Source organism: Humulus lupulus, chromosome 8 (assembly GCF_963169125.1).
Source record: "Humulus lupulus chromosome 8, drHumLupu1.1, whole genome shotgun sequence".
In the NCBI taxonomy this organism is placed as follows: domain Eukaryota; kingdom Viridiplantae; phylum Streptophyta; class Magnoliopsida; order Rosales; family Cannabaceae; genus Humulus; species Humulus lupulus.
Genome location: NC_084800.1, coordinates 85,373,207 through 85,394,934, shown reverse-complemented (window position 1 = coordinate 85,394,934; position 21,728 = coordinate 85,373,207). Strand labels below are relative to the sequence as shown.

Here is a 21,728-nt window from a genome sequence, read left to right as displayed (position 1 = left end):
CATGCATTTAACATTATATTATAATATAATTCTCATAAACATGCATAAACACATTTAATGGCATAATTAAACAGTTATGGCCCTCTCGGCCTACTAATCCAGCCATTAACCATAATAGGGAATCCGGGGCATTACAGGTCCCCACTCCTGCGGATATTTTGTATTTTTCTGCCTCAAGGCCAGCCCGGATCAGCGGGGGCGAGGCGGCGGGTTTTATTACTTAACCCGACTCCCCAACACAGCTGTGGTCATCGAGCTGCCCAGCCACCCCAACGACTTTAAAGATCAATTCTTTATGTCGACGGGGTTCAGAAACTGCGAGCTCCACTACTTCAATCGCCCTCGTAAGTGCTTTTCATCCTTAGCTCGTAAGTTAAGTATCATACAGCTCCTCCTGTACCCCTTTCTGACTTAGATTAATCCTACAGCTATCTTTGCGAGGACAGAGAAATTTGTGACCCTCGGGGCTCAATACAAGACACTGGCGGGCTTGCCCCCCAGCCCGCGACACCACGCCCATCATCGTGGAGGAGGTCGCGGGGAATGAGGATGAGGAGGACAAGGAGGACGAGGTTCCCCTCGTGAGAAACAAGAAGCGGGCGTTGGAGGTCGCCCAGACATCGGGCGAGGAGCGGATTCTGTCCGGAGCAGCCGCGGGTCCTTCTGGCCAAGGTAACCCTTACTTGTTTAGGAGTTTAGATAGGACCACAGCAGACCCCCGGCTAGCTAGGTTCAATCCTAGGCAGCTCGTCCATCGTCACCGAAGTGATCCGGACCTGAACACAACCCTGCTCCACTGTGTCGACCGGCTTGTGTTGGACTACCAAGATAGCCGACCTAGGGGTACCGTAGTAGTAGATAACACCCTAGCCTTTAAGTCAATCCTATTCGAGGAGTATGGGACTAACCTTCGGTCATGGCCATCACTCCGGAGGGGTGCCGTAGCTCCGGGGCTTAGGAAATATGTAGAAAAATCTAGCCTGGAACCGGAGTCAGATCCAGAACTTGCACTAGCTCGGGAGATAATCGATTTAGATTCTCCTGCGGGAGCTCCGGAGCCGATGGTCGTAACCATAGGTTCTTCTAGCCCGGGGGGTAGGATCCCTTTTAGTATACGTATACTTTAATATCTCTTTTCCCCCTTTGTTTTTGTTTCTGTATGATTGCTAACTCTTGTACTAACCATGTCTTTGTTTTGACAGAAGAGATGTCTCAGCCCGAAGAGAGCCTGCGAGGTGCGTTCGCCGGGGGAACCCCCCAGCTAGGGCTGATCATTGGGCGGGTTGGTCGGGTTACAAGACATTTTTACCTGTCCAATGTCATAATCGGGTTAGCAAAAGTGACCCGTAACTTGCCCATTTAAGAAAAAAACATTTTTTAACCCGTCTAATAATTTGGGCGGGTTGGTCGGGTTAAACCGCCCAAACCGAAATGGTATTTTTTTTTGGCGGCTTGGGCGAGTTGGTCGGGTTGGTCGGGTCAACCCACCCAAATAAAAGTGGTATTTTTTTTTTACATTTTTTCTTTTAAATATTAGTACTAATAGTGTGAAGTTTATCTTTTTAAGCTTAAAACAATCTTTTAAATTTATAGTAAAAAAATTAAAACAAAACTTAATTAATTTATATATTTATTTGAATATATTAAAAATAATAAATTCTTAATTGGGCGGGTTGGGTTATATTGTGCGGGTTGATAATTATTTTCAACCCGCCCAATGTAACAATTGGGCGGTTTAAAATTTGGTCGGTTTATTCAGGTTGCGTTTTTTGGCGGTTTTTTCGTGTTGGTTTGGGCGGATTATTCGGGTTGGGCGGGTTGTAAAAATTTTTGCACAGCCCTACCCCCAGCTAGGGCCGCTGGGCCAAGAATGAAGAGGCTCCGGACGTCCAAGCACGCTGCCGGGACCCCCACCAAGTCTTCTGCAAAGGAGAAGGAGCAAGCCCCAGCTGCCCAGGTCGTGGGAGTGGTTCCTCCTGCTGCAGGGGGAAGCAACATGCCCCCACCCCCTCCGCAAGCTTCGGCCGCAGCCCGGGACGTAGGAACAGAGCTCGAGGCTTCGACGATTGTACCCTCCGAGGTACGCATCCCAGTCAATCCCCAAGACCTGGAGAAGATTCCAGAGGCCTTCCGGGGAACGGTGTATGAATCAGCGAACTCGCCGTCAACCATATATACAAGTTCAACGAGAAGGAGCTCCGGGCCATCGAGACAATGAGCCCGGTGGGCGTGCTGGAGTCTTCACTGGGCATGACCCTAACGGTAAGCTGACTTTAACTCAATTTTATTTTTAATTGATTCTCTTTCTTGCCCCTACGCATTTTGGTTACAATTTTTTGAAAAACTTAGTTCGCGTTAATCTTTATCCATATCTCGAGCTCTTTAGGGAGAACAACGATCAATAGATTTAAATCAACTTCTAAGTTTTTTGACCTAGTTATATCCAGGAACTTAATTTGAAAACTTAGTTCGTGTTAACTTTTATGCATATCTCGAGCTCTTTAGGAAGAACAACGATCAACAAATTTAAATCAACTTCTAAGTTTTATGACCTGGCTATATCCAGGAACTTAATTTGAAAACTTAGTTCGCGTTAACTTTTATCCATATCTCGAGCTCTTTAGGAAGAACAATGATCAACAGATTTAAATCAACTTCTAAGTTTTATGACCTGGTTATATCCAGGATAGGACTTAGTTCGCGTTAATCCTTATCAATATCTCGCGTTTTTTAAGAAAAACAACGATCAATCGATATGAATCAACTTCTAAGTCATTAAGGTGACCTGGTTATATCCAGGTGCCATATGCCCCCCAAGTAACTGGGAAAGGGTCTTTCGTGGTTACTTCGAATTACACTTGAAAACATGTACAAATATAAACAAAAAGTTGATTCTCATCGCTTAATACATAAAAAATGGCCTTCCATGCCTTACAAGTGAATCATTGATAATATTTCTTTAAATGGATGGTGTTCCAAGTCCGCGAGACTGCCCCTCCATCAAGCCGAGCTAACTTATAAGTTCCTTCCTTAATGACCTCGATGACTTGATATGGTCCTTCCCAATTCGGTCCCAAGACTCCATCTTTGGGGTCCTTGCCGGCTAAGAAAACTCTCCTTAGGACCAGGTCGCCAACGCTAAAGGCGCGCTTTTTGACTTTGGAGTTGAAATAGCGAGTGATCTTTTGCTGATAATGGGCGAGCTGGAGTTGCAAATCTTCTCGCCTTTCATCAACTAGGTCAAGGGAATTGCACAGTAGCTCGTGGTTGCGGTCTTGGTCATAAGACTGGACCCTATGCGAAAGCACCTTAATTTCCATGGGGAGGACTGCCTCACTCCCAAAGGTTAGGGAAAAAGGAGTATGACTCGTAGGAGTCCGATGCGAGGTCCGGTATGCCCATAGGACCTGGGGGAGCTGTTCTGGCCAGACCCCCTTCGCTTCATCTAATCTCTTCTTGAGGCTCGCCTTTAGAGTCTTGTTGAAAACTTCGACCTGGCCATTCGCCTGAGGATATGCCACGGAGGAGAAACTTTTCACAATTCTGTACCTTTCACAAAACTCGGTGAACAGGTCGCTGTCGAATTGAGTGCCATTATCAGAAACGATCTTCTTGGGCAGGCCGAATCGACAGATAATGCTTTTAACCACGAAGTCAAGAAAATTTTTGGACGTTATCGTCGCCAAAGGTTCTGCCTCAGCCCACTTCGTAAAGTAGTCGATGGCTACCACGGCGTAACGGACCCTGCCTTTTCCAGTAGGAAGGGCGCCCACCAAGTCGATCCCCCAAACAGCGAACGACCATGGGGACGAGATCATCTTCAGCTCGACTGGAGGAGCTCGGGCAACTGCGGCGAATCGCTGGCACTTGTCGCATTTCTTCACGTATGAAATCGAGTCTTTAGACAGAGTTGGCCAGTAATATCCTTGCCTCAGGACCTTTAAGGCCAGGCTCTGCCCCCCAGTGTGGTCTCCGCAAAAACCCTCATGCACCTTCTGCAGGATGGCCTTTGCTTCGCCTGGAAGAACGCATCGCAGGAAAGGTAGGGAATGCCCACGCCGGTATAACACTCCATCAACCATCGTATACCTCGGAGCCTGATACAGGACTCGACGTGCATCATTACGTCCTTTAGGCAGCTTTCCCTCGACGAGATATTCAAGGATGGGGGTTATCCAGGTCGGCCTGGCATCGATCATCTCGACCTCCATCCTGACTTCTTCTATGCTTGGTTTTTCCAAGAATTCTATTGGTACTAACCCCAAGGTCTCCGTCTCCCCAGAGGTGGCGAGCTTGGCAAGGGCATCTGCGTTAGCGTTCTGCTCCCGATGTATCTGTTCGATCGAGCCTCGCTCAAATGCGGACAGCTCAACTTTTACCTTTGCCAGATAGGTGGCCATCTTGGGTCCCCGTGCTTGATATTCGCTCAGAACCTGGTTTACCACGAGCTGGGAGTCACTGAATCACTGGACGGATCTCGCCTTCAACTCCTGGGCTATCCTCAACTCGACCAGCAAAGCTTCGTATTCGGCCTCGTTGTTGGAGGCCTTGAATCTGAATCTCAGTGCCGAGTGGAATCGATGTCCCTCGGGGGATATCAAAATGATTCCATCTCTGGAGCCATTCTCGTTGGATGAACCATCCACAAAGATCCTCCACGACGCCTGGGGCGAGGTGATTTGGGGTAAGTCCTCCGCGGGATCCTCCTGGAATCCCGTGCATTCTGCCATAAAATCGGCCAGGGCCTGACTTTTTATAGCAGTTCGTGGAGTGTACAAAATCTCGAACTGACTGAGTTCGATTGCCCACTTTAACAATCGTCCTGATGCTTCAGGTTTTTGCAAAACTTGCCTTAAAGGTTGATCGGTCATGACGTGTATCGAGTGGGACTAGAAGTACGGCCTGAGCTTTCGCGAGGCCGTGATAAGGCAAAACGCCAATTTCTCCATCAACGGGTACCGGGATTCAGCCCTAAGAAGTCTCTTGCTGATGTAGTAGACATGTCTCTGAACTCGGTCTTCTTCCCGGACCAATACGGCACTGGCTGCATCCTCCGTGACAGCCAGGTAGAGAAAAAGAGGCTCTCCTGCTTTTGGTTTGGATAGTACGAGCGGCTCGGCCAGATGTTCCTTCAGGTCGAGGAATGCGCTTTCGCACTCTTCTGTCCATTAGAACTTCTTGTTTCCTCGGAGCAAGTTGTAGAATGGCAAACACTTATCGGTGGACTTGGAAATAAACCGATTAAGGGCCGCCACTCTTCCTATCAGGCCTTGGACATATTTTCGCGACCTGGGCGAGGGAAGCTCGAGCAGTGATCTGATCTTGTCGGGGTTTGCCTCGATTCCTCGGGTATTGACAATGAAACCCAGGAATTTCCCTGACGCGACTCCAAAAGTGCACTTCTATGGATTAAGCCTCATGCCATACTCCCGTAGTATCTTAAAACATTCTTCCAGGTCGGAAACATGGTTATCGGCATTCTTTGACTTGACTAGCATGTCATCAACATACACTTCCATGTTTTTTCCGATCTGGTCTGCGAACATTCTATTTACTAACCTTTGGTAGGTAGCTCCGACGTTCTTCAGCCCGAACGACATGACCTTGTAATAATAAACATTAGTCTGGGTCATGAAGCTGGTGTGTTCCTGGTCCGCCGGATTCATGGCGATCTGATTGTAGCCTAAGTACGCGTCCATAAAGGACATGAGCTCGTGCCCCGCCGTGGAATCCACCAACTGGTCAATCCTTGGCAATGGAAAGCAATCCTTAGGGCAGGCTTTATTCAGGTCGGAGAAGTCGATGCAGGTCCGCCACTTCCCGTTAGGCTTTGGAACTAGCACGGGGTTGGCGACCTAGATCAGAAACTTGGCTTCATGGATAAAACCGCATTTCTTGAGCCGAGCTACTTCTTCCTTTAGGGCTTCAGCCCGGGTCATGCCGGCTGCCTTCACCATTCCCCTTTCTTTTGCCTCCACCGAGCTGGTTGTTCTGTGTGACGTTTTGGGTCGCAGCCATGACCTCCGTCCCCACTCCAGCGGGCTGATCAGGGACCTGGCTGGTTCCTGCAGCTGAGGCTTCGGCTTCCTCCAAGTTTATCCATTCCTGGGCCCTGTTAAGGAATTCGTTAACCGAGCTGACTCCCTTTCTTTGTATGTCTTTCCAGAGATCCCCTCCGACGAGGATTCCAGTACTCATGGCCATGAGCTTGGAGCTATCATCCGCGTCTCTGGCCCGAGCAGCGACGTTTGCAAATCTGCTCAGGTAGGCCTTTAGAGTTTCGCCGGGCTATTGCCTCACGTTAGCCAAAGAGTCGGCCTGAACGCGGGCAGCCTAGGAGGCTCGGAATGCCCTTTTGAAATCTGTCGAGAAAGTCTTCCAGGAGTTGATTGACTGTCTTTTACCTTGCTTGAACCACTGCCTAGCAGGTCCAGTCAGTGTGGAAGGAAATATTAAACACCTCAGCTCGGGGCCAATGTTGTGGGCCATCATCAGGGTGTTAAACATCCCTAGGTGATCCGACGGGTCTCCGTCTCCATTGAACTTAAACAGGTGCGGCATACGGAAACCAGGTGGGTAAGTCGTTGTTGCTATGTTGGGGGCAAAGAGCTCCATCTCGTCCCAAGAATCATATTCATCTTTTTCTTTCTCTGACAGGAGCTTCCTCATCAGCTCCTCCATCTGGGCCAGGCGCTCGAGGGTTTGGTCCTGATGTCCTTGGTTATTCCGGGGCTGTTCAACAGCTCCGGATCCATTGTACATATTTGGTGGGTTATTGCCCCTCCTATCTTGAGATAGGTTATTTGGGGCATTCCCACCGTTACGTACTTCAGACAGGGCCCCCCCTGAGCGAGCATGGTGGTCTCCTCCTGCTGGCCCCCCTCTGTGAGAGTTAAGGCGATCCCGCAGATCGCCTCCCCGAGTGGCTTGTGGGCTTTGTGCCGAACTTAGGCGCTGATGCAGGTCTCCGCCAGAAAGGTCACTCCGGCGACTGCCGGTCTAGTAGCTCCTGCTGGAGAGGCTTGGAGCTCGCCTTTGGTGCTGAGGACCTGGGCTTTCCCCTGGCGCCCTGCTACGCCGGGAATGTCCAGCTGATGGAGGATCTCTCCTGCTACTTCCGTAGGCTGGAATATCTCGGACGGGCCGAGGAGGAGATGGATATCTGATTGGAGACGGAGGATGCCTGATTGGAGAGGCGATCCTGGTTCCGTCTGGATGGATCAAGTTCGGTGGGGGCCTTTCGGCCCTGCCAACCTGCTGGTCCCGAGCCTGGCGATCTGGACGAGGCGCAGGACGGTTGTTAGGGACGGGCTGATGCTGCGAGCCCTCCCCGGATCTACTTCGGGAATTTCCTCGAGCTCCCCTGGGCGCTCTCGAGGATGGTTGGGAGCTAGGAGTCGACGTTCTGGCCGAACGGTTGTATTGCTGTTGCCTAGCTCCGGGCACTTCTTCGAAGTTTGCCTCTCGATGGTGTGATGAAGGAGTGGAGTTGGCTGTCGGAAATCTGTCCGAGCGGCTATGCCTGGACCGGTTACCCCGGCAAGACTTAGTAGCCTCGCCTTGCCTCTCTCCGACGTTAGCGTCGGTTGTGAGAGGGGGTAGTCGGGCCAGCGCATCCTTGATCTGTTGGCTAGCTATTGCTAGCTGGCTCCTCAGCTGAGCATTCTCCATCTCCACTGCAGTGTAATAGCACGGGTTTGGATTAGGTGGCCGGGGTGCCGAACTTCCGGTGTCATCTTGGCCCACCGGCTGCTTTCCTGGCTGCTGCTGGGCTTCAGGAACTTGTTCACCAGGGATGGCAGTATGATGAGCCTCCTGCTCATCATGTTGTTCTGTCTTGTTACCGTGCTTGGATCGAGTAGTCACCATAGTTGGATGTTTGCGACAGCACTAATCGAACTTGCTCTCAATGAAAGCACAAAACTGTTGACGTGGTTCTTCGCCGACAGGAAATTAAGAAAAGAAGAGAAAGGGATTAGTGCTTATGTTGAACCGAAACAGATATATGATCTTAGGAAATGAAATGGTGACTCAAAGTACGTTTTTTGAGTGGTGCAAAGGTTAAAATCCTTCTACTCCACTAGTCAGTATTATTGCTATATACTGGATATTTGATTACAGGGTCTTTCTTACAATAAAGAATCCAACCTCTATTAACTCCCAAGGTCTCCATATTTATAAGAGAAGGCACCTGGGAGTTGGTAAGAAGGTCATTCCGTGACCTTTTTACCTATCATGTCAACTCTGTGACATTCATGATTAATTCCTAAACCTGACACATAAGTGTGGTCAAATCAATAGGTAAGGAGATAATGGGCCGCACGGCCCAACCCAGTCGTGGGTGTCTGAATACGCACGTTCCTGCTGCGTGTCCGAGAAGTCAGGGATATATCAAACATGTGATGTCTGATATATGCACGTTTACCTTGCGTGGCTGACTTTATAAAGGGTCATAGCCTTCAACTCTAGCTCGTACTATGGGCTGGATACTTAACTCGACCTTTGGCCTTCAGAGCCCGGACTCTGTCCTTAAGTTGCCAGAGGCGAACCCTTAGGTTACCTCGAGCTAAGGAGGTATGATCTTATGACGGCAGCTCCGATTTTGGGGATGTCCACGAGATAATCATGATTAGGCCGCAGCTCAGCTCACTAATCAGCCCGTGGGAAAATCAGGGCATACAACTATATATTTAATAATTATATTAATATAAATTCAAATTCAAATGTTATAAAATATCATTATTATAATAATATATAATACAAGACTAGATATTTAATAATTATATGGGATATTGGCGACGATAATACTCAATTTTTTTCAAAAGTTACATTTTAATACCCAATTTTTTTTTTTACGGTATTAATACCTAGTTCTACAATGTTGGTTCAACCGTTAGTACTCACCGTTAATTACCCGTTAAGTATATCCACGTGGCACATTTTTATACACGTAAATTTAGGTATTAAAATGTAACTTTATACATGATTTGAACATTATCGCCGCCAATATCCCTAAATTCTTTAAATACTATAAAAACCATTTAAATTTTAAAAAATAAAAAGATTATTAGAAACTAATTAATAAAACAAAAATTTACAAATTCGAAACAACCCAAATTAAAATTGAAACTCAAAATCATCCCAAAATCCATATCATTAATTAATATTTAATAATCTTATAGGCTTTTTTTAATTTAAAATGTTTTTTATAATATTTAAAGAATTTAAATAATTTAGTCTAAAATCATCCCAAATTGCATATGCTCCACGTGGATAGTTAACGAGCAATTAACGATGAGTACTAACGGTTGCACCAAAATTGTAGATTTAGGTATTACAGAAAAAAAAAATTGGGTATTAAAGTGTAACTTTTGAAAAGATTTGAGTATTATCGCAGCCAATTAGTGTATATGTATATAATTGGTTTGATGTATTAGTGGGTGACAAGAATCATGGGTTCCATCTAAAAATCAATTGGTGATTAGTGGAGTTACTCGTGTTTTTATTAATATGACTCAATATTCTTACACTTGTTCCATGTGGGACACTATACTCTAAATCCCTAGCGATGGAACCTCATGATTCTTGTTATACACTACTACAAAAACACTTTTTTAGGACACTAACATAAATGTGAGTCCTAAAAAAGCCTCCTGGACCCTTTAGGACTCGCGTTACGAGTCCTTAAAGAATTTGTTTTAGGACTCGCAAAGGGAGTCTTAAAAACTATGTGTGTCCTAAAAGTTTGAGTTTTTTTAAACAAACACCTTGTGGAATTTTTAGGACTCGCATTGCGAATTCTAAAAACTTATGTGTATCATAAAATTTTGAATTTTAAAAAATAGGGTATTTTAGGACTCACGTTGCGAGTACTAAAAGAATGTTTTTTAGGACTCGCATTGCGAGTCCTAAAAACTTATATGTATCATAAAATTTTGAATTTTAAAATATTTCGAATTCCCTCCAATTTTATTTAACAAAAAATTTATTATTATATATTAAAAAAAACAAAAAAATCACAAAGCCCATTTTCACTCTCTCTCCTCGGTTCCCTCTCTCTCTCTCTCCCTCTCTCCCGAAGTGCCAACGCTGAACGCCGCCGTCCCATCTCTAGCCACCACCACGCGCTGGATCAGTGGAAGCGCCGTCCCCCGAAACCCCGACCCCCGGAGATGGCGGCCTCACGCGCGGCCTAAGGCCCTCAACGGGGCACTTGAAGTTCGGTCGTTCATGGGTTTCTCCCAAACTTTCCGAGCATATTCTGGCCACCTCGAGCCACCACGAGCTGAACCACCACCACCACCACCATACTCCTTGCTTCTTGGGCTTTAAAACTCAATAGTTTGTTTTCTGAACCACCACCTTTTAATGGTGGCGTTGCCACCGTCGCCAGATTCAAAACCCACCAATTAATTTTTTAAAAATAAAAAATAAAACTTTTCAGGACTCGCAATACGAGTCCTAAAAGACCCCAGTTTTTTAAGGTTCTCAAATAGAGGACTCACGCCCTGTGAGTCCTAAAAAGCTTTTTTTGTAGTAGTAACCTCATGATTCTTGTTATAGTATTATTGGTCATATCCCTAGCGGGCATTTGATCCACATAGATCCAAAAATAGTGAGTCAAATTAAAAAAAAAAAGTAAGTTGCATGAGAAACGCATAGTGCAACATGACACTTGAGATCCAAATAGCAAGCTAAGCCGCACAAGATCTGCATAGTACAAAAAGAGACTTGAGATAAAAAAAAATAAGTGAGCTGAGAAATGTCACCTTGTGATCCAGTGATTCAAGATTGGTAAGCAAAAAATAATCACCATCTCTTGAAGGGGATATTGGAGTATAGTGTCTCACAAAGAACAAGTATAAGAATATTGAACCATTAATAAGAATATGAGTAATTCCATTAATCAACCATTGGTTTTTAGATAGATTATCGTGATTCTTGTGAGTGAGTGATTAGAATCGGTAGGTTTATAAAGACTGTAGTTTATGAAAATACTCCAAAACCAATCAGAGTCAAACTTTATTAATTGATTAGACAAACCTATATGTGTGATCGAATTCATGTCATTTAGATCTGAACTTTTGTAATAAGTTCCCATTCGAGAGGGCAATGGAGCATTTCGCGCATGAATTCAGTCCCATGTGAACCTCAAATCGTGTCAAGCCAAGCCAGCCTTTTTACTTTTATGTTTTTTTTTTCCGAAGAAAAAAGGAGTACGTGATGATTAGTGCGCATCAACGTTTTAACATGCTTAGCTTTTCCCTTTTTTTTTGGGTCAAACGATCAGTGCCTTCATAAGCATTCATCATTTAGAAATTGGATGTTAAAAATAAGGTTGTCCCCTCTGGTTCTCTTCTCCGACCATCTGATACTTAGATTTTTCCCAAGTTATAATAATCAATGATGGGTACACTCGATAGTTGATATATTTCATATTATAATTCACAGAAAAAGCCATGATTTTTACTTGTGTCTCAACTCTGATCAGATAGGACAACATAATTATACTGATTATCTATGCTTATCTCATATAATAACCAGAATCATGGTTATATATATTTATTATAATTAATTCATAAAAACTTAAAAGGCATTAGAGAGATAAACCTGTATAGTTGTGTATATGTGTAAACACTACCAAATATTATTTTTTCACCAAAAATATTAATCACAGAATATAATTCATTGATTAAATTATAGTTTTTGTCACGACAAATTTTTATTTATATTATATATCAAAGATTTTTTGCGAAATTTATAAACTACTTGTTAAATAGTATTTTTTTAATTAATTTTTCAAACAAATACATTATTTTTTATTTTTGATAAAATGTTTATTATAATTGAAAATGATTTTACTTATAAAGGCTCACTACAAATAAAGATAACATTTAGTGACAACTTTTTAGTCACAACATATATTTTGTGTGACTAAATGCCACTTTTAGTAACAACAAAAAATTACTTGTGACTAAAAAGTCCTACTTAATCACAAGTTGTCACTAATGTAGTTTTAGTCACGACCTATTATTTTTAGTGATAAAGTTTGTTGTGAGTAAAAATACATTTAGTGACAACAAATTATGATCTTTGTGACTAATACTTTTAGCCACGGACTTTTTAGTGATGACATAGGTATAATGATTTTTCCTTAGTCACAAATTTTTTGTTTTTAGTCACAAAATTTGTTGTGACTAAAACTAAGATTTTTCGTAGTGGCTATAGAGTAATTTTATCTAATTTTATTTTGTAGTGATATATATATATAAAATCAATTATATAGGTGTTGTTGGTTTCTCTTAAAAAAAAATAGCTTTTTTAATTAATTAAAAATTTGACAATTAAACATAAAATATTGTTTGTTAATTCTATTTTTATTTATTATTTTTTAAAATTTTAATTAAAATTCATTAAATTTTAAAAATAAAATTTTTTCACTCTCAAATTTTTTTTAAATCATTTTCGACATTTTATTTTTTTTCTCTTATTCAAATCAACACTTTGTTTTATTTTATTAAACAAAAAAATAAAAATAAATTATCAAACACATTTATTATTTTTTGTTTTTAAAAATAAAAAATAAAAAAAGTTATAAAACATATTTTTATTTTTTAAAAATAAAAATAATATTTCCATGTTTAATAAATTCAAAAACAAAAATTTTACCAAACATATATATAATATTTAGTGTGTGTACCCAATAAAATAATAACTAAGGTTTAATTAATTGACCATATATATATAGTTTTTCTTGTCTTGCAAAAGTACGTACCTAATAGAAAATATATATAGGTGGGTCAGACAGCATAATGGTTAATGAGTTGAATTTATTAATTGATGGAGAGACATATATAATAGCAATCACATGGACTTGTTTCATGATTTAGGGTGTGCTTATTCAAATAATCATGCATGTTATGTCTTCCTTTCTTCATAAGTCACTTGATAATTAAATAAAAATTTCACTAAATAATTTTCAAACATGTACCTCATTCCCATTTGGTTCCTGATTAATTTCGCTTCTCGTGCATGAAGAAACCTAATTAAAAATTACAAAATAATCCAATAAATAAACTATAATATAACATTCCATTTCAAAGTCGATCGGTCCAAGAGCTGCATTGACTACTTATTCACCAGCTAGCTTTTATCTCGTGTATTGGATAATTCTTTCTTTCTCATATTATAATTATTAACTGCATCCTCTATTCTCTTTCATTCTCAATGAAAGAAAAACAAAGCCAATTACTATGTCGTTTGACAACACATTACTTTCTGTTGCTTATAAAGGAACTAGCTACTACAAGTTTCACATCGACTCATATCAGAAGCTAGGTAATATATGATGAACTGGTAGTCCTCGTAAAAGTTCATTACTTCAACGCTTTGTTTCTCTTTCCGGCGGCTCCGGTATTAATTAAAACCTCCTGTCTCTCTCTCTCTCTCTCTACATATATATATAAGTCTTTTATTAATCGTACCTTGTTCATATAAATATATATATATATCACGTCACTGCAAAATGGAGAAACTTATTATAACTAGCTACTCTAGCTTGGATTTCATGTGTCTGCGCGCAGTAGGGTGCACACCCAGGTAATAACATTCATTAGTACGTAGTGATGCATGGCATGTTGATATTCTATCAGCTTAAAAGTATATATACATATATATATGTATATTGATGTTAAATTTTATGCGGATGATCACACAATGAGTTTGTTTAGTATATATTAATGCTTCTTTTATTTCCTATAAACTGGTTATATTTTATTTATATATATAAATTAAATAGTTTCATATGATCGACAAATAAGTGAGAAATATATCACGCAAAGATGTACTGATGATGAGAGACTTACTTTCATTCATTTCCCATATAATATATACTTAATTATTGTATATATGTGAATTGTTAATTTATAGCCTGCTTCTGGAGCTATAGCACGGTCTCCGCATTATACTCTCTTTGCACTCCATCCGTATATAATTAAATTAACTTACTTTATATGAAACAATTATATTAATAGCTATAATCTATAGTTCCATTATTTTTAATAAAGAAAAACTAAAAGCTAACTTATAAGGCCAATGATAAATTATATTTGGTTATGCATGCAGTGAATGAAAACATTGGGTCTAGATCTCTCTAGAAATATATATACACAAATATCCCACTTGGTGAAAAACACACTATATATGAACAGGTGTCAAGATGAGTCATGATTGAGGCCGACTGAATACGTTATTATTACTTGCCTTCTACACTTTGATTAATAATGAAATTGCACATATCGTGAATTTGAATATGCTACCCTTTCCAGTTAAGCATTCCAATATATAACCCTCGGTTCTTATATTTAGACTGAGCTTATGTGGTATATATAATTTGTGGTCCCGTATATAAATAAATAAATGTATATATATACATATCCTTAGATCGTACTGGAATATTATTATTCCTTGCCGGAAATAATTGCCATGGATGGAAATATTATTTGTCTTTATTGCAAATATTACATACGTAAATTCAATATTAAGATTGTGCGTTTGTGCTCACCCATAATTTTATTGCTTTCATAATATATATATATATATATATATATATATATATACTAGGTAAAATCAATCTACACCTTAATTTTAAAGTTATAAATATACTAATTTAAATATGTATTTATTTATATTATATTTTTTAATTATTGTATAAATTTTAAATAAATAAAAAATATCATAAAAGTAAATAAAAAATGTTTAATATAATATATGACATAAATGTATTAAAAAAATAAGACAAAATATTGTTTATAATTTTAATAAAAATTTATTTACTTTTTTTAATATATATATATATAATATAATGAATTATAGTTTTATAATATATATAAATATTTATATCAATAATCTCTACACATATGACATTTAAATACAATATTGACATAGATATATATATATATATATATTTACATGGCTACATGACATATGTATATAAATTACAATAATATTTAAAAACAAATTAATAATTTAAATAAAATAAAAATAGAAAAAGTAATGTAAAGTAGTATACATGTATCAACTATTTTGATTAATTAATTAATTTTTGTTTAAGTTTATATTTGTTCTAGTTTATAAATTTGGCAGTGAAAAAAATATATTATATATTATATGTTTAATATAATATTAATATTATACATGGATTTTAAAATTAAGTTTGTTGCTAGTTGATAGTAAATTATATTATATTATATATTTAATATGATATTATTCTAATACTTAAGGTTTGAATTTAAGTTTAATTAAATTTTATTTAAGTTATAAAACGTATGGTTTTATTATTTTTAAATAATTATCATTGTAAAATATCTCAAAAATATTCTATTTTAATTTATTTAATTATTTATTTATTTAATTTCATTTAAGTTTAAGTCAATATCTCAAAAATATCTTATTTTAATTTGTTTAATTATTTTATTTAAGTTTAAATCATGTTTACCATCCACGATTAAATATAAGAATATTCCGTTAAAGTTAACATAAAAAATAAAAAATTGATAAAACAAAAGATTGTCTTTTATCTACACACTTTTTTTTATATATAGAAGAGATATGGGTTTTTAGATGCTGCTGATAGTACTTCATCCGTATATATGTATAGATTTTTAAAACAAAAATATAATTACATTTTTCTATCATTTTGTTATATATACAGATAAAATAAGATAGTGTAGTATTTTTATTAAGAAGCGTAAAAATATATAAACTTATGCAGATATATGAAAAGAATGAGAAGTAAGAAACCGACCTATATATATAGTAAAACTTTTAAAAATTTAGAGTGTAAGAATTATATTAATTTTATTATTATGAAAATGCAATAATTAACTTCATAAAAATGTAGCTAAAAATATTTTGATTTGAACAAAAATATATCAATGGTGACTATATTACTACTCACAAATTCAAATATTTAATAACAACTCTAAATACTAAATTATTATATAGAATAATTTTAGATAATTTTTTTTATCTCATTTTAAAGTTTAATATAGATAACATATATATCATTTTTTTCAATATTCATCAGACAATTATTAGTGTGTAGTGTAAGTTCTTTAATATTTAAATTAAATAATTATAACTTACTATAGAACTAAAATTTATTTCTATTATATAAGCGATATAAGTTTGAACTAGAATTTTTCATGTATATATAAGGTTTTATTTGTATAAATACATTAGGGTAGTTTTTTGGGCATGCACCACTTAAAAAGGGACACATCGGTGCACCCTTCTCGTAAATATTTTTGGCGCAAATTATTTTTGTACTCATGTATATTGTAGTTATATAGAAAATCTAACAAATTTTCAAAAAATTCTGAATAATTTTCAGTGTCGAAAATAATATACAAAATAAACAACTATTTTCCACCTACATAACAAAAATCATGTGTGCAACAAATTATAAAAACTTTGTTTTTTGTCATTATAAATTATTTAGAATTTTTTAAAAATTTATAAAAAAATTCTATATAACTAAAATATATACACCATAAAAAAAAACATTTACACGGAAAATACTTTCCGAGTAAGAATCTAGATAGAGAGTGCAATTTTCCCAATATATTATGACCACACGTGAAGGGTAAAAGGAAACAAACTTGAAAATCCTTAAAATACTTTCTTATTCAATTTACAAATACTTTTTCGTAAAATAGTCGAGACGATCGACCAGGGATCATCCGTTGACTACAGTAACAGCATTAGAGGCCATATATAAATATATAGCATATATTAAGCCTATATTACATACAATATTCTTCAATTCCATTTCTAACAGCTTATTATATATAATCACAGCTTATACGTCCACCTAATGATATTATATAACCATTTTACAAGGACTTATGTATAACTCATAAACCGACTAGTAAATGTATAGCTATATTTAAAGTAGCATATATAGCCAGCCTGAATGAAGTATTCGGCAGTTAAAGTTATATCGTTCTAGCTATTTTTATTATGTACAGAAATTCGTAGAATCATCATGACTGTTTTTTATAATTAGAATATAAAACCCTAGTTTCATAAAATAGATGATCAAGTAATTAGTATATAATACCACATATATGTAGTGTATATATATATATATATGTTACTTCCACAGTTCAATTTGACAGCTGGCGGAGTTCGATGTCGAGGCATTTTCATCAGGCACCATTTCTTGCTTCTGATCCCAATGCCTAACGATCACATTTCCCTTCGGAATAACACGATCATCATTATGAGGATGATCTTCATGGCTGAGTTGTGAAGCTACAAACTTGTCGAGGACTCGCCAATCCGTTAACTGATCATCATGATCGTCCATGCCCTGTTGCTGATGATCATTGGTAGTATTACTGCTGCTGTTGTTATTATTACCATAAACAATATTGGCATGAAAGTTTTGGTGATCATCATGATGATGGGGCTGTTGGAGACGTTGGCCATGATGATCTGCTAATTCCTGTGATGACCTGAGAGAAATCGACGACTGAAAAGATGCGGCATTATGGTTGAGGACTAAGCCGGTGGAGCTTGTGGCTGCAGCAGCGGTTGCAGGGTGAAGAATCACTTTTGGGTTCTCGAGAAGGGGAAGGAAGTGGTCGTGGGGAAGTAGTTGGTACGGTAAGTGATGGTGATTATGATTATGATTATGATTATGATGATGATGGTCGAGTGCAGATTGTTCTTTCTTGCAATTGGGATAGTGGAGCATGTGGTAATTAGCCAAGCCATTAGAAACGACGACGTTTGAGATGGAGTGGTGCTTTGGTGATTCCAAGTCCGGCATGAAGGAGACCTGGTCATTGTACCAACATGGCGATTCGTGCTCACTTCGACGCATGGATGTCGTTGCTATTTTCTTCTTGAAAACCCTACAAACCACCCACCCTTCTTCCTGCAGCCGTATATATTTTCATAAAAAAAAATTGATCACAGTCTCAATACCATCATTAATATTAAGTACTATATATATATTATTATATATATATACAGATGCACAATATTACACATGTGATGATTCAAGAGTAATTACTAAAAAAAACGAGAGTATAATATATTCAGATTATTATTTATCCTCTAACTGATAATAAATTAGAGAAGCAATTAATGTGGGTCAATAATATCTTAATTTATGTCCATCTAATATTATATTTTAGAGACAAAACTGTAATTCAATTGGAGTCCTCTATCACTTGTTTAAATCAAATTAGGTAAGTTAAAAAAAAAAAAAAACAAAGTTGACGTGAAATTATAATGAAGTATAAAACTAATAAATGGGCATACATCAAACAAGACAAATTAAATGAACACGTCCTAGCTATAGTTTGTGTCTAAAAATTATTGTAATCCCATATATGATCAAGTTAAATAAAAGTTATTCAAAATATGAGGACACTTACCTGTGGAGTCCCATTTTCATTTGTTTCAAGCCGGTATTCATGCATAATCCAGTCAGACTTTTGTCCATTTGGGGCTCGACCTTCGTAAAAGACTAAGGTCTTTCTCATACCTATCAAGTCATGCTTAGAATAAATGGCCTTGTCTCTTCCGGTTGCTTTCCAAAACCCAGCTACAGTTGCTCTATTCGTTCGAGTACCTGTTGGATATTTCTTATCTTTGTGGCTAAAAAAATACCACTCGCTTTGTTCTTCTGACCCTATTTTGCATAATTCTGTTCAAATTCAATCAAGTCACATTATTAAATTCAATTTTTCCCGATTTGATTAACTGCCAAAATAAGACTTATCAATCCAACAAATAACTTAATAATGATCTCTGAATTGGGAAATTGTCGTAATAAGATCGTTGAACAAAATGCATGTGCATATACCTTGAAGATCCCATGGCTCAATTTTATAGAGGTCAACATCTTTGATCACGTCAAGGTCAACCCTTCTTGAAGTAATCTTTTTCCGAAGGTAGTAATCAACAAGCTCTTCATCAGTCGGATGAAACCGGAAACCAGGAGGAACATGTGAAAATGCATTCATGATAGCTATAGCCTTTGAGACCTGAAATTCATTGTATAATTTAGCAATATTTGTACACAAAGCATATGTTGATATTATATACAGGTAATATATTTGTTACATCCACATATACGATATGTGTGATTAATATAGTTTTCTTATTTCTAGCTTGGGTGTTGGATAGATTTTAAGTTAATATATAAGTAAATATAGTGAATTGAAAGTTGTGAGATTTTATTTAAGACATATAATTTTTTTATAACTATAGTCTATATATAAGGAAGTATCAAACATATCATATAATGTAGAAAACAAAATATTTATATATACATTATTATAAACTCTAGAAAATTACACAACCCCGTTTAATGATCTACTAATCGAGAATTTTGGGATAATTTAAAAACTACATAAACTGAAGCAATAAACACATAGAAAAAGGCAACATCATTTTTCGCTACAAACTAATTTAGATATGGTTAATTAGATGATATTAGAACTGAAGTGTGTGTATATATATTCAACGATCAGTTGTTATGTTATTTTATTTTGTGTAAAAAAGCAGTAAATGAAGTTGAAGCATGCTGATCACATGTCTCTAAGACTTATCATTAAAAAAAGATATGTCTGTCCTTGCAGGATTTTCTTAATGATGCACGCTTGAATGCAATTCATGTTCGGCCATGACACAAGCGCTGTGAACATATATAATAATATTGCTATAGATATTCTCACATTGAATGATATAAGTATATATATCTGTACAGTAAGGCGCATGTTAACTCTAAAATGTGTGAAAGCTTAAACTAAGAACAAGAAAAACACGCATTTTGGAGGAAAAAATGTCAGAAAAGAAAGAAATTTTTTGCTAGCTGCGTGCCAATATTATAAGTGATTTTCTTTATCTCACTAATTAACAAAATTACAGGCGCTTATATATCATGAAGATCGATGTTTCTTTAATTATTTTGATAATTATACTAGCTAGCTAGCTAGTGATATTTATGCTCCATCGCCGGCCTTTTGTCATTATACGGTGAAAAAAAGCTAGCTAGCAACAACGAAAATTTTGAAAAGGTTTGCTATATAGCTATGCGTTCAAACAAAATGGGAACTACTTAATTAAAACTTTCTAAAAATTAAAAACCACATTCCTGTATAATTGATACAAAAAGTTTATAGTTGTTATTAGTAACGATAATTTCAATCATAAAATTTCTTTTGGTAGCTATCTATCTTGACAACACTTTTTCATTAAAAGTGAAGAGATGAAAGTACAATTTGAAAGATCATTGATGAGCTTTGGAAAACAAAAATTCTTATTAATTTTCAAACCAAATTCCTAATCAACCTCGAGATCTGTCATGTCATCATTATCATTATCATCCCATATTAACAACATAAAAATTAAGCCTTTAAAGTTTTTGGTCAAAGAAAGCATGAATAATATAAGATCATATATACCATATATATACAGAAAAGAAAAGATCAAGAAAGAGAGATAGAGAGAGAGAGCTTACAGATAAAGCTAGCTAGAAAGTGTTGGCGATCTTTGTTAACCAAAGATAGATCTGGAGTTTCCTGAGTCAAAATCTTCTTTCCAACAAGCAAATTTTTCCGAGAAAGCTGAAATTGATTGAACAATTATACTCAAACTGAGCGATCAGGGTCTCTATCTCAAAATTCACCTCGTCTTTAATTCAAATGTTTTCTGATCAAACGATCTCTCTTGAAAAGCTAGCTTTGCATTTATATAAAGCTAAAACCAGAAAAATGTCCTCCAAGTTAATCAGACAAGACCAAAACAAAAGGCAGCTCTAGTCATATGTGGTACTACTACTTTTATATCCTCGGAAATTGAAACACCCCAACTATGTCTTGTTTACAGTCTCAGGCTGTCTTTTTGTCGGGTGATCAGATCCCGAGGAAGAGAGAAAAGATAAGCCAAGAAAGGAAAAAGCTGATCAGAGGAATGGAAGAACCGAGACCAAGTAGGTTTAAATATAGGATCAACTAAAAACCCTAATGACACAAAAAACAAAAATAATAATGGATTATTGATTAGAAAAAGACAAAAGGGTTTATCTAATTAAGTAACTTATTCTTGTAGTCAGTTTCGGAATATAAGCTCTCGTTTTCAGAGTAAGCTAGATTGGTGGCAAAGTTTTGGCGCGAAAAATATAGGTGGCGGATTATTTGGTTTAAGGGAGAGGATATCAAGGATCAAGGAAAGCCACCGTCTACTGCCACCTCCACCCGCCACCGATAGAGACCCTAAATAGTAAAAATATTATAACAACATATACATTAGTGCGTGCGCCTCTCTCTAGCTATATATGATAATAGTACTATTGTGAGAAAGAGAGAGAGAAACTTTGCTAACGGTGGAGTCAGAAAGAACTAACGGCACAGACCAATCACCGATCTCAAAAGCCTCCAGAAGACCCCAAAAAGAAACTATATAAAATATTAACATTTGGGACAATAATGTTGGTGCGGGTGACGTAATGGGACAGCCAACAGAGCCAAAAAGCTACACAAAACACTCATTTCGATTGAGCTCAAAGTGCCATATTGGTGGGACCTAACCCTACATATATCTCCTTCGAACCCTCAAACTCCATCCCTATTGCCCTACCCAGCTCCACCATATGTCATTCCAAAATCTTAACTGTAATAAAACTAAAGCGATTGATGTTATGTTAATGT

The 21,728-nt window shown here is 37.3% G+C and overlaps 1 protein-coding gene across 1 annotated transcript; it reads right to left on the bottom strand.

Annotated features, from left to right (window-relative positions):
- Positions 1 to 16,925: 16,925 nt before the first annotated feature.
- LOC133798006 (NAC domain-containing protein 7-like) lies at positions 16,926 to 21,395 on the bottom strand. Its single transcript, XM_062236168.1, has 4 exons — positions 20,540 to 21,395; positions 18,881 to 19,061; positions 18,450 to 18,721; positions 16,926 to 17,944 (listed from the first exon to the last, which is right to left on the bottom strand). Exons 2-4 carry the CDS (start codon positions 19,038 to 19,040, stop codon positions 17,156 to 17,158), a joined length of 1,221 nt encoding a protein of 406 aa, XP_062092152.1. The 5' UTR covers positions 19,041 to 19,061; positions 20,540 to 21,395; the 3' UTR covers positions 16,926 to 17,155.
- Between the last annotated feature and the right edge of the window lie 333 nt (positions 21,396 to 21,728).

Bases quoted from the DNA above. Each gene is read 5' to 3' on its own strand.
- LOC133798006 (XM_062236168.1), bottom strand. From the start codon at position 19,040: ATGAATGCATTTTCACATGTTCCTCCTGGTTTCCGGTTTCATCCGACT. The intron at 18,722-18,880 runs GTATATGCACAT...GAATTTGAACAG, and splicing joins TGAGCCATGGGATCTTCAAG to AATTATGCAAAATAGGGTCA. The intron at 17,945-18,449 runs GTAAGTGTCCTC...ATACGGCTGCAG, and splicing joins ATGAAAATGGGACTCCACAG to GAAGAAGGGTGGGTGGTTTG.